Here is a 15,165-nt window from a genome sequence, read left to right as displayed (position 1 = left end):
ATAGATATCACCACACCCATCACGACAAAGACAAAGAAAGAAAAACTGCCCCTTCCCCTCCTCGGTTGGTTCCAATAATTAAAAAAAGAAAAAAACATGGGCCAGGTAGCATTAATTAATAGTTGCAGCAGTGGAAATCTGCTATAAAACTTGAAAAGTTTTTGCTAAAGTCAAAGAGAAAGCTACTTTAAAGCACACAGGACTGGATCGCAATGAATAGCACACAAACACTGAAGACTAGCGAAAAGCACATGGACAGACATCTTTCTCTCAGCAAAGACAGTAAAAAGTCACATTTAAAATTTAAAACTTAAAACGCACACATAGAACCAGAGCGATATCACATGTATATGTTTATGCAGACTAAACAAGAGACACGAAGACTCCACTGACATCGTTAGTCATCTATATGAAATAAGAATCGCGTTCCGATTCCTCAAGTTTAAGTGAAACTGCCTCAGTGTGCTTCAGTTTCATATTTTCGGGACTTTAAAGAATGTTTATGACTGTCTCTTTATAATCTTTTTAACTGTTTAATCCAGGATATTTTAGATGATTTTAAATGTTTTAGCTTTTTTCTCTCAAACTGCTGATCAGGCAGTGCGATAAGAGTATGAATGAAGTAAGATGCGTGAATGCGGTGCACGAGAGGATCCATGCCGACACGTTTTTCTTTCAAGCCACTCAACACGGCATCAATGCCGGATTGCAAAAAGCTCACTAATAACAGTTTAATGATGCAGCAGATGTGGCAGTGGCAAAGTGTTAACGTTCAATGACTCATCTCACAGTTTTGGATATTGACTTCCTGGTATTAGTGAACTGTGTCGGTGGCCTTCAAGAAAAGTGTGTGCCGTGTGTGCATGAATCTGTGGTGATGTGGCTGAGTGCAACTTTCTCTCTATCTTCCTGTCTCTTTTATGAATACTCCCCTCTTTCTTTCTGCAGGTGTGCGTTAGTAGTACTGCATCCTCTCTTTCTCTCACTCTCTCTTTCTCTCCTTGCTCCATCTGTGCTTCAGTCACACGACAGAGAGGAGACTCTTGGGCAAACTCTCACCTCCGGTGCTCTGCGGTCTCTCTTCTGACACGGCTTTCCTGAGGGTCAGGTGTCTGCCGTCTGCTCTGCTCCCTTTGGCCGACACAATCGATGGCAGGGCAGGCAGCCAGTCAGACTGGGCTCTCTGAATGGTGAGCACGCCCACTACGCTGTGTCTCTGGTGCCTCAGTGAGAGGCGGCCTCTTTGGCCTGGATGAGTTTAGTTTCACAGGCACGATGTCAAGGGGTCAACGCCGGGAAACAAAGGTCATGGAGTCAGAATTCAAATTGGAAGGAGGGAGGAGCGAGATGGAGATTCAGAGAGCGGTTTATCTTCATCATGGCAACCAGCTTGACTGTCAATCACATGCAGCCACAGTGCAGTGCCCCTCCCACATCACTATTGGGTGGGGCGTGCAGCATGTACTGAGGTGCATCGTGGGTCCGGTAGTTGTTTAAACAGAAGAAAAGGGTTGGGGGGGGGGTGTAGCGGACTGCATGCACAGCCATCTCGGTGGAGGAGCTTCAGAAAAGCTGGTTGTTGTTTGTTAACCAAAAAAAGGAAATTATATAGAACTCAAAAAATAAAAATAAATAAATAAATAATAATAAAATCAAATTAAAAATCCAAATAGGTAAATGATATAAGGGAGGGGACTGCAACTGTCTTCATTTTTAAAGTTGGATCAGTTAAATGAAATGATTTAAGTTCTAGCTGGCAGCAAAAGTCATTTTCTGAATTCTGAAGAATTATTTTCCTGATGAACTGTCCTCTGTTACTGAACTGTTTTATCAGTTATCTTTCATCGTTAGAGAGAGCTGCTCTGACATTATCGCCAAGCTCGTTTGAACATCTTGTGCAAATCTGCTTTTTTCTGTTTCATTTATTTACTACTGTTTACACTGTCATCTTAATATTAAAAGCTAATGTCAGTCAAAATAAAAGCTAATATTTATGTTTAACTCCATTAAAGTACATTTAAGCCTCTTTATTACATATTTTTTTTTAACACTAATTGGATTTTAAATAGTTAGAACTGGATACTTATTAGCTAGCATTATGCTTATTTGGAAGGAGGTCAAAATAAGTAAGGGTCGAAGACAGTGTGCTACCTTACAGGTGAGGTGCTGGCTGCTGACACTTGTGAATACATACAGAAGAGAAGCCATGAAAGGTTGACACACTGTGGATACAATGCTGGAGAGAACCAGAGAGCGTGAGGAGTGAGGGGAAACTAAGTAAGGAAAAGGAAATAAAGGAACAGAAAAAAAACTCAACAAAAGGTAGAACAGATGAGTGCGAGGAGGCCATGCTGCGTAGGCTTTATTTGCGTCTTGGTTTACTTGGTTGGAGGCGTTGTGGCGGCTGCTGCTGTGACTGCTGTTGGGCATCGCCCGTTGCTACGGCAGCGCCTCCTCTGCTTCCATTGAGGCTTTCCTGATGGTGCTGTCGTGCGGCGCTTTTGCTGGAGCGTGTAGCGCCGTGTGAGCGAGAGTGTTGGCTGTGTCCGTGGCTGTGGCTTTGGCTCTGGCCCTCGGACGGGGAAGGCTTCGATGTGCCAGGGCTACTGTGAGATTTCTCGATAGTGGGCACCTGTGTGTCTAAAACAACCAGATTCACCAAATTACCAAAAAAAAAGGCTACCTTTTGCTTTTCTTAGTGGTTGTCACCTGTTGAGTACCACTCGAGCTGAGTTGCTGGCTAGTGAGATACTGAATCTAGCCAGTGTGTCTTATTTTCTATCATGCTCATTAAATTTGATGTTACTTTGAGGTTATTTTTAACTAGCATTCAAAGCCTTCCACGGCCACGTTGCCCTCTGTGTTAGGAGAAAGATAGAGCGAAGCTAAGGCAAGGCCTCTAAGCAGGGTGACATCATGGCAACCAAGAAAACAGAGCACGAGAAAGCAAAAAGCATGAAGCGAAAGCTAGAATGGGTGCAAAAATGACCAGAGGAAGGTGGCGGTAATAAAGGAGACAAGACTGCAAAGAGAAAATGGACAGAGGTAGAGGTAGAAATAGAGAGAGCAGTGACAGGAAGAAAGCAAAAAAGAGAAAGAAAGGGATAAAGAAGAACAGACTACAGAGACGAGGAAACAGCAGAGAAGCAGCAGAGAGTTGTTAGGGGAAGATGGTGATTAAGTCGAGGTGAGGGGAATACATCGTGTCCTACCCTTGGCCGGATCTGGAAAGATCCCATGGCTTCGACTCTTGATGACAGATGATTTTGGGGAATCCTGATTATCATGCGAGGAGCCAGTGGTTTTAGGGGAGGAGTGCTGTGAGGAGGGTTTAGAAGAACTGTGACGACCCTGGCCTGAGTGCGAGCGTCTGTGGTGGTCCCCCTCGCTCTGCTCCTTGAGAGGGAGCCACCGCGGGATGTTGTCCAGCTGGGCAGTGTTGGACAGATCAATAAGGACCTACAAGCAAATAGAAAAGTTTTTAAAAGTTGTAGAAAACCTTTATGGATTCAAATATGTATAAAATATAATATCAAAGGAGCTTACCTCCCCCAAGAAATCATTAGAGGAGCCCTTGTCATAGTCCCACACGCTCACCTCCAAAGTCTTCTTCTTAAGCTAAAACGTACACACAGTTGAAGAGTTCATAAAAAAGTTTCAAGTTTAAAGCTAAAGTTAAAGCAGTTTCTCGCCGTCAAGCAGCTGAAAAACGAATAGAAACGGCGACAGAAGTTGGCAGTTTTGCTGTGATTGATACAGGCTCACTGAATCTAAAATGGGATCTAAACAGTTATAATAAATCTCAGCGATACATCCATCTGCTCCGCTGAAAACCAGTGGCAACGATGACAGTTGGCATAGAAGCAGTGAAAAAAAAAGCAATATATTGTGCTGCAGTTTTTTGTTATTTTCAATCTGGAAATTAATCAGTTGAGGGCTTTCTTATTTGTCCATTCATATATGAACTATTACAGAGTTATAGAAAAATCCCATTAAAAAAACACAGTGTAAGATAACAATAACACTTTTGAGTGTCTGAGCTCATAGTGTTGGTTTACATGTTGCTTGAGTCTATAGCTATACTAGTGGTTTTGTTACTCTGTACTTTGGCAGGGTATGCTAACACGCTCATGGTGAAGACACCTCCAGCTTATGATGTTAGCATGCTGATACATGTTTGCTAAGAGAAAAGCCCTAAAACATTTAAGCAAAGCAAAATATTAGCATTAAGACAGTAATATCAATACCATGCGTGAATAATAGACTGTATATAAAAGAGGCACCCCCACCCAACCATTTAGAGTATAAAGACCCAGCATGTAAGGAAGCAATATATGTTGATTCTGTTTTCCTACTAATTATATCTGGATGAGAAGGTGAAGAGCAAAGTTATCAGCTAATGTTAGCAAGCTTGGTTAGCAGGTTGCATACAGTTAAAAAATGGTACAGATACTGTATATGTGCACTGCAAAGATACAGAATCAAAGCTGGGAGACAAACGTTTTGGAAACGTTGTTGGTATGATTACAATTACACAAAGCGAGTCATATTACTGTGTTTGTAAGAGAAAATTAAATTAATGATTCTCCAAAAAGCACCAACACCACAGTACAGTGAGGCCCAGTTCAGTGGCTTGAATTAGAAGAAATAAAGCTTAGAAGACAACCCATGGGCATGAATTTCATTATGTGGAAAAATAGCTTTTTTTGTATAGGACGGTAAAAATGTTTATTTCTTCTACAAATTTCAGAATTTTAATGTACGAGACTATTTATTGGCTCAAGTGCACTTCGAATTGGAGATTTTGGTTTGCTTTTGGCTGTGTACAAAATTTCACTGCGAAATTGTGAGATTTCCTAAATGAATCCACTAGGGTTCAAACGTGTCACGTGTACCTAGACACCGTTTTAGTGTAATCAAGTGTCTCTGACCACACAGTACCTGTTCCAGGTGGATGTTCTTATAGATGACAGTTTGGTTCCACTCAGGGTTGATAGTCTTGCCTGCGTGTTTGGTCTTCCTCTTGTTTTCAGCACTGGAGGGAACACATCACAGCAACACACATGTGGTCAACGACATGTATGCAAATAACATGCGTGTCAGTGAACCGCCGCATTGCAGGGAGCAGAAGATACTGGAGTAGGGCACAATGTCACAGTAGAGGGAAAAGAATGAATGTGATGCACATTGTTTGGATGGTAACAATGTATGGGCCTATGTGCATGGATAGCAGGGTACGATGTCAGGGTGTGCTGCAAAAAAGTCCATTTCGATGCCCATCAAGTCATTTAGTTTCACAGAATTTTGATGCATTGAAAAAACAAATGTTTCAGGTCTCCAGTAAGAAGAAAGCACCATAGTGCCAATGACAAAAACAAACATAATGACCGTATACCAACATTTTTTTTTTTAACCTATTCTGAGTTAAGATATTTCACATGAAAAAGTGATGCTGGACATCAATAAATGACTTGTTGACATGGATATTTTTGCAGTGTGTAGGGTTTGAGTTCAGACTGTAGCATATGAGTAAGTTTGGAAGAGTTAGGTTGGACAAGACAGGGACAATCTACTCTATACTGGACAACAATGGTATGAATTGGCCGTAGGGCAAAATAATAGTGTACACTGGATGTGGATGCAGGGCACTGAGGGTACATTATGATGTCAGGGCACAATGTAGGATATTATTGAGGGATTTTAATAACAAAACAGGGTCAAAATCTAGGGTATTGGGGCCGATGTTAGGGTTTCAAATTACGATGGTTAGAAAGGAAAAACAGACCATCTACCAGAAAAAGACAACAGTTAGCTCTGAAAACAACACAGGGGGGGACTATTAGTTTATATGTGGTAAGTAAAACAGATGGTAAAATAATAATATCCTGGGCATCCAAAGAGAATATCATGAAATAATGGGTACTAAGGGAAATATATTCAGGTTAAAGGGAGTTAGTAGGACTGAACTAAGTGACTTCTATCAAGAAACTTCCAGAGAGAAATTAACCTTGCTCTTTTTTTTTTTGCCTTAACCAAAGTGACAACCAATTATCAACCAAAACAAAACCAAAGTGCCAAAGTGGGCAAGTCACATACCTGGCATTCTGGACAACCATGACCTGACTGAGGGGGTCCAGCATGCATTAAATATAGAGAACAACATACAGAAACAATAGTCAGAGGGAGGGCGGGGGCGGGTCAAAAAGTGTCTGTGGACTGTGAGTACATTTGCTGGGAGGGGAGATTGAGTCTACACTTAGCTTAGGTTTAGTGTGTGATTTGTCAAGTGTGCGTTTTAGAAAGGGGCATGAACAGGAAGCTGCGGTGTGCTGCAGTGGTGGATAGAAATTTTGCTATAGTGTGTACATGACTGCATGTATGTGTGCTGAGAGGACTCCCAGGTCACATGACAGATCTTCTGGCAACCGGAGTGGAGATCTGTCGCTCATGAGCCAGATCGTGCAGTCTGATTTATTTCTTAAAGTTTCTGCTGCAAGAGCTGGAGCCTCAACATTTGTTTTATGTAAAACAAAATAAAACCCACTGTTTTTTTTCTGGCTCCTCAGTATTGAGACACTGTTCCACATAGTTGCCAGAAGACCTGTGATGCAACTGAAAAGCCTCTCTATGGATTGTAGCTGGCATTGATAGCTGTGAGATTCCATGTATACACACACAGGGTATACACGAGTATGTGCACACATGCCTTTAAGTGTGCATGTTTCCATAACCACTTTAAAGTGGCCGTAGGGCTTGTGGCTGCCATTCTCTCAGTTTCTTTAGCATAGCCCCAATCCCATTCATAACTCACAGTGGCATCGGTGCATGAGTCAACCCGAAGGCGTGTGAGAGTGGCAGCTAAAAACCCCACAGCTATACAGTATATTATTACTTTTATCTGAAATGATCCTTGGAAAAAAAAAAACCCACTCTCTCGAGGGACCTCATCTCATGCCGAAGAGAAGGTGGGAGAGTCAATTGCATTACAGTGCAATCACAGTGGGAAGGGGAGCAGTAGATTTAAGCAGGAGTCTGGATTGTATTGCAAGTAAATATGAGAGCTATTGATTTTGACTGCACTCACACCTACAGTGGAACACACATCAACAGGGGCAACTCAAGTGCCTCATTATATTTACATAATGTTTATGCCATTCGGGAGCAAAAGAAATGGGCCGCTGAGTTTTGGACTTATACTATGTCAAAATAAAAGACGACCTTATGCATAGTAGCACATAGGCGTTATGGAGTTCATATCAGAAACATCCATGTGTTGCACATTGAATGATGTCATGATAAGCCAAAATCAATTGTACATCGATTTTAAAATGAATGGAAATTAAATTACTGCTTAACAGACTGGCTGTCTGTGTAGCCTAGATGGAAAAAAAGATCTTAGCTAGAATGCTGCTACTGCTTCTGAAAATCTTTATACTTAATTACTTGTTCTAGCTCTGAAATCCTTAACATGTGCTTTCAGTCTAAACACTACTAACTCACCCTCTCCCTGGCAGGAGATACACTTTAACGAATGGATCGGAGTAGCCATTGTTATCCCGCGGGGCAAGGTTTCTGGCCTGCAGGACGTGAACTATCAAGTTGCCAAGCTGCTTGTCATAGTGGATTTGAAGCTGCAAAAAGAAACCCAACTGAATTACAATAGATTCGGCTGCATTTTAGTCTTGCATGTATCTAATTTTAGCAAAAATAACATCCATCTACTCAGATTCTATACTCTTAGAATTCAATCTACACAGATTACAGATTTACAGTAATAGTTTTGTGTCACAAACCTGTATCTCTCCGGAGACAGGGTGGGATTGGCTCTTTGTTCCCTCTGCAATCTGTAAAAGATGAAAACAACATGGTGAAACAGACAAAAGTGTAGGTGGAAACTTTGTGTGTATTGGTAGCTGATTATAAGGTGGTGTACAGTACTTTATGCTGCACTTTAGGCTAAACTGTGAAGTCTCCGAATCATAGAATCTGTGCATCTGTTTCAGGGATCCCTTCAGATAATTGACATCATTTAAATAAGACATATATACTGTTACCTAATTATAACTAATAAATAATTATATTATACACATCTTAAATTCATATTGAGTTGGAAGTAGATATATCTCTTATGAAATCAAAGACAACTACTAGCAAAGGTTAAAACAAAGTTTAGAAAAGCTCTTCAGAAGCTCTCTGCAGACAGAGGCATAGCTTCAAAATAAACTTTCCCAGAAACTCAATATTGCAATCTTAATGGTGCTTACAGTGCAGCCAGGACTGCTATAGTCAAAAGAAGACCGTGTACTTCCATCTCCATGGATGTACATGGATAGAGCAAGCATCAATATCAAAGGTTGTGACACAGAGTCAGAAACAGCAAAGGAGAAAAGGAGGAGCTGGGGCGAAGGTTGGTTGCAAAGCAGCTTGCAGATTTGCAGCAACTGTGGGTAAGCTAAAAAAGCCTGTGTGAATAGCATGCCATACAGTATCTGTGGATTGTGGCTGGGGTTGACATGTTTGCTTGGCTGCCTAAAACTTAAAGAATGTGATTAATAGCGTGCCTCTAAACTCGCCTTGCTGCTGCTGTGACGTTTCTTGCTGACTGAGGGGGATCCTGGCTGACCGGGGCTGGAGGTTGCTGAAGTGGTGGCAGGCAGGCTGGAGGAGGAGGTGGACAGTGGAGCCTGCTGCTGTGACACTTTCTGCAGCTCGGCCGCTAGCTGCTTGGGATCAACACCTGGAGATCTGGGAGGTCTGTCACCTAGAAAGTTAACACATATGGCTATGAGTACAGATCATCATCACTGCACATAACAAACCAAAGGATCTTGACAACGATCTGTCTAGGGACCAGATGAATCATCACTATGGCTCTTAACCCAATTCACTTCCAAGTCAAATTCAATGGAAAAGAAAAGTGAATATTAAAGTGCCACAATAGAGACAGCTCTGTGAAAACAATCGCATGTTTCCAGAACTGTTCTGTGTAACAGACTGAGGAACTAGGCCACAGAAAAAAAAAAACATGGCTCAACTTGAGAGAAAAAAGAGAGCTGAAGATAAAAAGCGATATGAGAAGAGCATCTGAAAATAACAAGAGACAAAAGTTAATAGGGAAAAATTGAGGACGGAGGAACAGGAGTGAGGAGGAATCAGTGGAATCAGTTCCAGTTGAAATTATAATAAAAATAATTAGGTAATAACTTACCTTTGCTGTGCTCCTGGAAATCTAGGTGCTGGGAACCTTCAGACTCTGCCAACATGTTGAGATCCCTGTTGGAAAAATTACATTTCATACATTTCTGAAAAGTGAAACTAAAGGAATTAAATGACAAAGAAAAAAGACAAAAAAAAAAAAGGTACCAGAAATGCCACGAAAACATCACAGAAATGGAGAAAAAAATGATGTGACAATAGTTAATTAAAAAACAGGACAGCAAAGCCAGTGATTAAGACTAGCTTTTAAATATTAGACATGGGGCAACATTAAAGTCATGAAGAGGTTAAAATGATCCATCTTAAATATAAAGAAAAGAAAAGAAAAGACAAGAATGACACTATGGCGGGTTGAACAGAGTGCACAAGAGAAAGATTGCAAGTGACACAGGTTATACTCACAGTCTGACACACACTTCTGCCTCATTACACGGCTGTCCAACGAGCCCTTGTACCTCTTCATAGGTTTTCCCCGTCAAAAGAACACCATTCCACTCCAGGACCTGCATTCCTATATACGATTTGCACACCCAGAAGAGCAATCAATATTGATCCTGTATTTTCCCATATGCAGTGCTGTACAGACGCATCTCTCTAAATAAAAAAAGGAATCAAAACCTATCTCAATAAAACAATCAAATGATTAAAAAAATCAGTCCATTCATTTTAGTCATAAGTTATTAGTTAAGAGCAAGCAGAGTAAAAGGGTCTGTTTAATCTTAAAAATATATAATTTACAATCAAATACACTTTTCTCCAACCTGCTTTAGCAGTGACAGATGTTTCAGGAAAGGTTGATCATTTCTATGTATAAAATAGCGCAGTGATATTCCACTCAGCACAGCAAACCCACCGCATGCTCCAAAACACACCCTGCACGCTGGCAGGACTTACACGGTCTGAAACAGCTCATCAGGAAGGTCCTCTGTTTTCGACGGTACTCTCGAGCTGCGTGCATATGTGACAGGAAAGCTAGAGTACACTCTATTCCCACACTGGTATTATTCATCAACACCCTTGAACTGTATATAGTAGCTTTTGGAGGTTGAATTTCAGCGATCAAACAAGCACCCATTCATACACACACTGTGTCCTTCTGTGACACAGAGCCTCTACCCCTGTTGAATCTGACAACGTTTCTCCATATTCGCACCAGACAGAGTGAGGCATCGTGTTCCCACTGGCAGAACCGAAGTATTTTGCAGCCATTCTGCTCGGTGTTGATGACAGGGTTACGGGTGTTATTATGGTTGGGCTGTCTGGCTAACGGCACCACAGATGTACCTTGACTCTTGGACTACAGCAGCCGCTAACAGTTTTAGTCTTTTCTCTGTGTTAGAATAAAATGCATGACACAATTGCTCTGTAGGATGTTGTTGAATCCTCTGGCCTTTGACTTAAAGAACAACTTTCAGTATCATATTTCTATCTTTTCATGGCACTGTTCTCTCTGGAACCCTTTATAGAGTGCTTACAAAAAAGTGGAGAGCCTTAAAGCAAAATAAAGCAGCCATGTACTACAATAAAAAGGAACCAGGAGGAGACATAAACAAGAGCAGCAAGTGGTCATGCTCAAGTGCACATAAACACATCCTCAGAGTACAGGCAGATGGATTATACACGTCTAAACTGTCCAAACTCAAGCTTTACCGATTGTGTGACACCCTTCATGTGAGTATGACTAGGAGTTCACTGATCCCATACTCCCCCATGTAAAAAATCAATATAATGTGTTGGTGTTACACACAAAACAAGCAATTTATTGTTAAAAAAAGGCCATATCTGTGGGTTAAGAACCTTAATATAATGATTTGTATTTTAGAACAGTCATCAAATAATATAATAAATTTGTTAAGAAAATAACTCTGCTATCATGACACAGCCATTAGGTTCTATCTCCATTCCAATTAGTCAAAAGGTGAAAAATGATAATAAAATCATATAAATATAACTGCTGGTTTAAACACTCTACACCCATAAGCTTCTTGTTTTTGGTTCTCATCTCTCATGACCAAATGTGAGTCATGGCCCGTCGCCTGCAGGTGATAAAACTAAATGCAAATGAAGACCTATTTTTGTAATCTCCCTGTTTCTCTCACTCTAACTACATGTTCGATTCTGTCAGTCTGTCAGCTGTGAACGACCAAAGATGTAAATGCATCCAAATTACACGCATGAAGAAAAGGTTTGTTTGGCATGCTTGTTGAATTTTATATGAGAAGACTGACACATTTGTATCTTAATTTTGTATCGCACAATACCTTATGGCACCCCTTAACTGTATGACAGAAGACTAGTGAGTTATCAGTCACATTGTAGTTACACTCCATTTACTCTACTTAATTTTCACAATAAGAGATTTAATTAGATGAAAGAGCTTACCTTCAAGAATCTTTCCTGTTTGTTCTGCCGCTCCACCAGGTAAGACTTTGGCAACATACGCGCCAATGTCTCCATTACTACCAGGGACCTCTTTTCCTCCGACCACTCGGATACCCAGACCATTTCCTGTTAATGCCCCAAAAGAAAGACTGGTGAGTGTTCATGGTAGAAGTAGCCCACAGTTTACAACATTTATAATTCAATATCTGATTTCTTTTGTATGACCGTACACAAAAATAAACTCACCAAAACAGCCAAATAACATAAAAGTGTGATTATTATGTAGAAAGCCAAATATACTGACTACAGAGTCAGACAAAATAAAGACTGTATAAAAGACATGACCTGAATTCTTTTTAATGCCCACAAGTGGGCAATCCCTATGGTTTCAAAAAAGGGAAAAGTGCTTTTAAGTTTGAGTCAGTTTTGAGTCTCAGTCACTTGTTTTAGATCATATTTAATAAAGCATTAGGTCAATTTTCTAAACCCTTGTCATACCATGTTCCAGAACTGAGGATTATTAGAAATAAGCTCATTGGCTAACTACTTGTGATTGGCGAGTCAACACCCAATGAGCATGCAGTTTCACAGCCAGATGCGCCCCTTTCTCAAGACCTCTAACTTTAAAAGACCAAGACCATGGTGAAAATCCTCATCTCGAGGCTTCTAAGGAGACTTCACAAACCAAGAGGTGGCGTAGCTATGCCCATCTTTTATACTGTCTATGGTCAAAATAGAATTAAGCCTGTAATTTGATATTTTGTATCAAATTAAACATCTAAGTTACTTACTAAAAATACAGTAATTTTTCAGAGCAGGTAAAATGTAGCTAAAAGTCATGGGTGTAGATATAGTGGAAGTGGGAATTAAGCTAGGGAGCTAGCCAGAACTAGCCATAGTTAAAGCTAAAGCTCAGTATAGCATACTTGCTGGTTTTGGCTAGCTGTAAACTTTGACTGAAAAATATGCACTTTGATGCAGTCTCTGAAACTTAATTATTTGCCACAATTAAATTACTAGATGCTTAATGCAAAATTGATGACAAAATCCAGCTAAACTCCAGGTAAAGCTTAATAGCTTAAATTTATATGTTTATTTAAATCACAGTCTTAAAGAAATGTGTCCAGCAGCAGTTTAGGTCATATGTAGGCAGCACACTGTCTTTCTGTTACTTAGACTGTTAGCCAGATTAAACCACTACCCCTGTATTGATTTTTTCAGCCCACATAAGAGGCTTTCAATTACACAAAAACAGAAACCTTACTAATTTTGAACCATGAAACCGTTTTTTATGGTTATTGAAGCCAGAACAAAAACATTGCAGCAAAATGACTCAGTTTAGCACTGGGCGCTAGTAAACAAAACGCTTCCTTTCTGGGCTGCTTGTTAATTGCATAAGATAATCCTGAGTGTGAGGGATACGCCATTTTGAGCATGGCAATGACTGATGAGCGTGGAGGAGAGCCAAATCGAAAGGAAGCCAGGAAATGAAATGCCGGCCTGCTTTGAGCCTGGAACAGTTGTGTGATGCAACATATAGACTAGGAAAGTGACCTGCTGGTTTGCTGAGATTTGGCTTGAATATTAAATAACATGCATTAAGCTAACTAGTCATGCTCTGTAAACCCAAAATAGATCTAGGTTAATGTCTATATTTTGTTGTATATCTTTTTTCAATATTTTTATTTCATTTATGTTATAACATATATATTATAACATTCTTATTCCTAATTATATCATTCATAGTTTTTCAAAAGAAACAAACTTATATTTGATGCAGTCCTGACTGAATGTACAGCAGTCAATAACACACGAACGTACAAGCCTTTCTGACTGTATAGTCAGTCACTCTACCATTAACATGCTGCTGCTGTAAACTGTGTTACTTTACCTGAGACACTGCGGTCTTTAGGATCCCTCTGCAGTTTGACCCTGAGGTGAGGGAAGGGGTAGTATGGACCTTTTCCCTATGGCCCATAGACAATGGTAAGACGTTAAGTGCCTTGTGGTACTATACAAAAAGCATACACCATTCATGCAACATATTTATATATATATTTATATATATGTCCAGATGATTCCATGTGGGTGCATGCAGCTTGATATTGCATAGATGGCACTTTGAGAACTTTACTACAGTGTATGTGTGTTTTTTCCTCTTTCACCTGTCTCTTCTCCTGTCCGTTCTCTGACCGCCCGTCTCTCGGTTTGTCAAACCAGTCTGTCTCTTCCCGTCTAAGGTGGTAGGCTTCAGGGATAAAAACAAGCACAGCTTCAAAACCAATCTGAGAATCTGGACTTTTCCATCCACTTACAGAGGATGGTTATCAGGTCATTTAAAGGTGATTATATGCCATTGAAAAAACGTCTACATATTAGTTGTTAGGTTGCAAAAAATGTGAGGAAAAACTATGAGCCAAACAGAAGTTTAATCTGTTACACTTTTTGCAAAGTAGGAAAACGATGCCAAAAACCAAAACAATTCCATACGTATGCACAGAAAAATAAGGCAGATTGAGAACGATTAAAGCACTATTAATACAACACAGTAGCATAAACTAAATCTATCTTGCCATACTTGTCGATAGATGTAAATGTTGGGTATATTTATATAATTTTTTTTTTTCCAGTTGTTAGGAAGGTGAGTGAGTCTCCTCCCCAACAAATGTGTGATGAATCTTATGAAAATTGTAAAAAAATGTAAAATCATTTAAATTTGTTTTAAATTTCCAATATAAGTATTGTTTATATTTCCAAATTTGAAATGTCTTAAACCTCCCCAACATTTAGACACCATTTTGTTGATATGCATTTTATTTGTGGTGCAGGTTAATATATTAGCGTAGAGAACTGAACTAATACTCTACCATTGGTTGCATCGTCTCTGTTCAAAGCCATCAGGGAATCACTTAGGGCTGGAATCAAGGCAAACGGGTTTAATGTATTATAAAGTATGAATAAAATATTGGGATCCATATGAATCAATAGGTAAATAATTAAACTGCATTCAAGACATCTCAGACATGGCATCTTTAAGCATATGAAACAAAAAGATAGTAAATGTTACTATGAATGTAGTTTGCACTTAATGACAGCCCATTTTGCATCCTGTTTTAGTAATACATTGTCCTCAGCTTAAAGTTTAGAAGTTCTAGAGCTGCTTTATAGAAGTCGTTTTTGAAACACATGATTTATTGCGAACCACTTCTATCACGACAGCAAGCGCTGGCAACAATAATGTTTTTTTCCCCTTTCCTGTTGTAATACTGCTTTTCAACCACTGTTTTAGAAAAAAAACACTGTCCTAATATGTATGACAGCTCATTTGCTTTCAGTTATAGAAGCTGCAGAAAAAATAATGAACTATGTTTGCTTAACAGAAGTTAATCAAATGATCAGATTTTCAGTGATCTTCTTACATGAAGGAGGCATGCATTCATTTCATGTATCACAGTGCACAAAAGCAGATATTTAAGACAAGACATGCATGTAAAAGTTTTATATTTATTAACACAGAAGTGTTGCAAACAAATATCATGCATGTCAAACAAAATTAAACAAAACAAA

General features: G+C 39.7%; 1 protein-coding gene across 7 annotated transcripts in view; it reads right to left on the bottom strand.

The window, feature by feature from the left end:
• The window catches only part of pcloa (piccolo presynaptic cytomatrix protein a), a 57,174-nt gene that overhangs the window by 7,227 nt on the left and 34,782 nt on the right, over positions 1-15,165 (bottom strand). The window contains exons 8-22 of one of the 7 annotated variants that reach the window (XM_019347130.2): positions 14,466-14,513; positions 13,764-13,846; positions 13,490-13,565; positions 11,599-11,724; positions 9,619-9,727; positions 9,209-9,273; positions 8,574-8,761; positions 7,794-7,844; positions 7,501-7,631; positions 6,097-6,123; positions 4,942-5,035; positions 3,547-3,618; positions 3,213-3,459; positions 2,383-2,640; positions 5-60 (exon numbers count right to left, since the gene is read on the bottom strand). In XM_019347130.2, coding sequence (XP_019202675.1) covers positions 20-60; positions 2,383-2,640; positions 3,213-3,459; positions 3,547-3,618; positions 4,942-5,035; positions 6,097-6,123; positions 7,501-7,631; positions 7,794-7,844; positions 8,574-8,761; positions 9,209-9,273; positions 9,619-9,727; positions 11,599-11,724; positions 13,490-13,565; positions 13,764-13,846; positions 14,466-14,513 — 1,616 coding nt within the window. In that variant the 3' untranslated portion in view covers positions 5-19. The other 6 variants (XM_019347124.2, XM_025899675.1, XM_025899676.1 and 3 more) reach the window with 6 other exon arrangements.

Source organism: Oreochromis niloticus, linkage group LG17 (assembly GCF_001858045.2).
Source record: "Oreochromis niloticus isolate F11D_XX linkage group LG17, O_niloticus_UMD_NMBU, whole genome shotgun sequence".
In the NCBI taxonomy this organism is placed as follows: Eukaryota; Metazoa; Chordata; class Actinopteri; order Cichliformes; family Cichlidae; genus Oreochromis; species Oreochromis niloticus.
The sequence above is the reverse complement of the archived record's forward strand: the minus strand, read 5'-3'. Positions and strand labels throughout refer to the sequence as shown.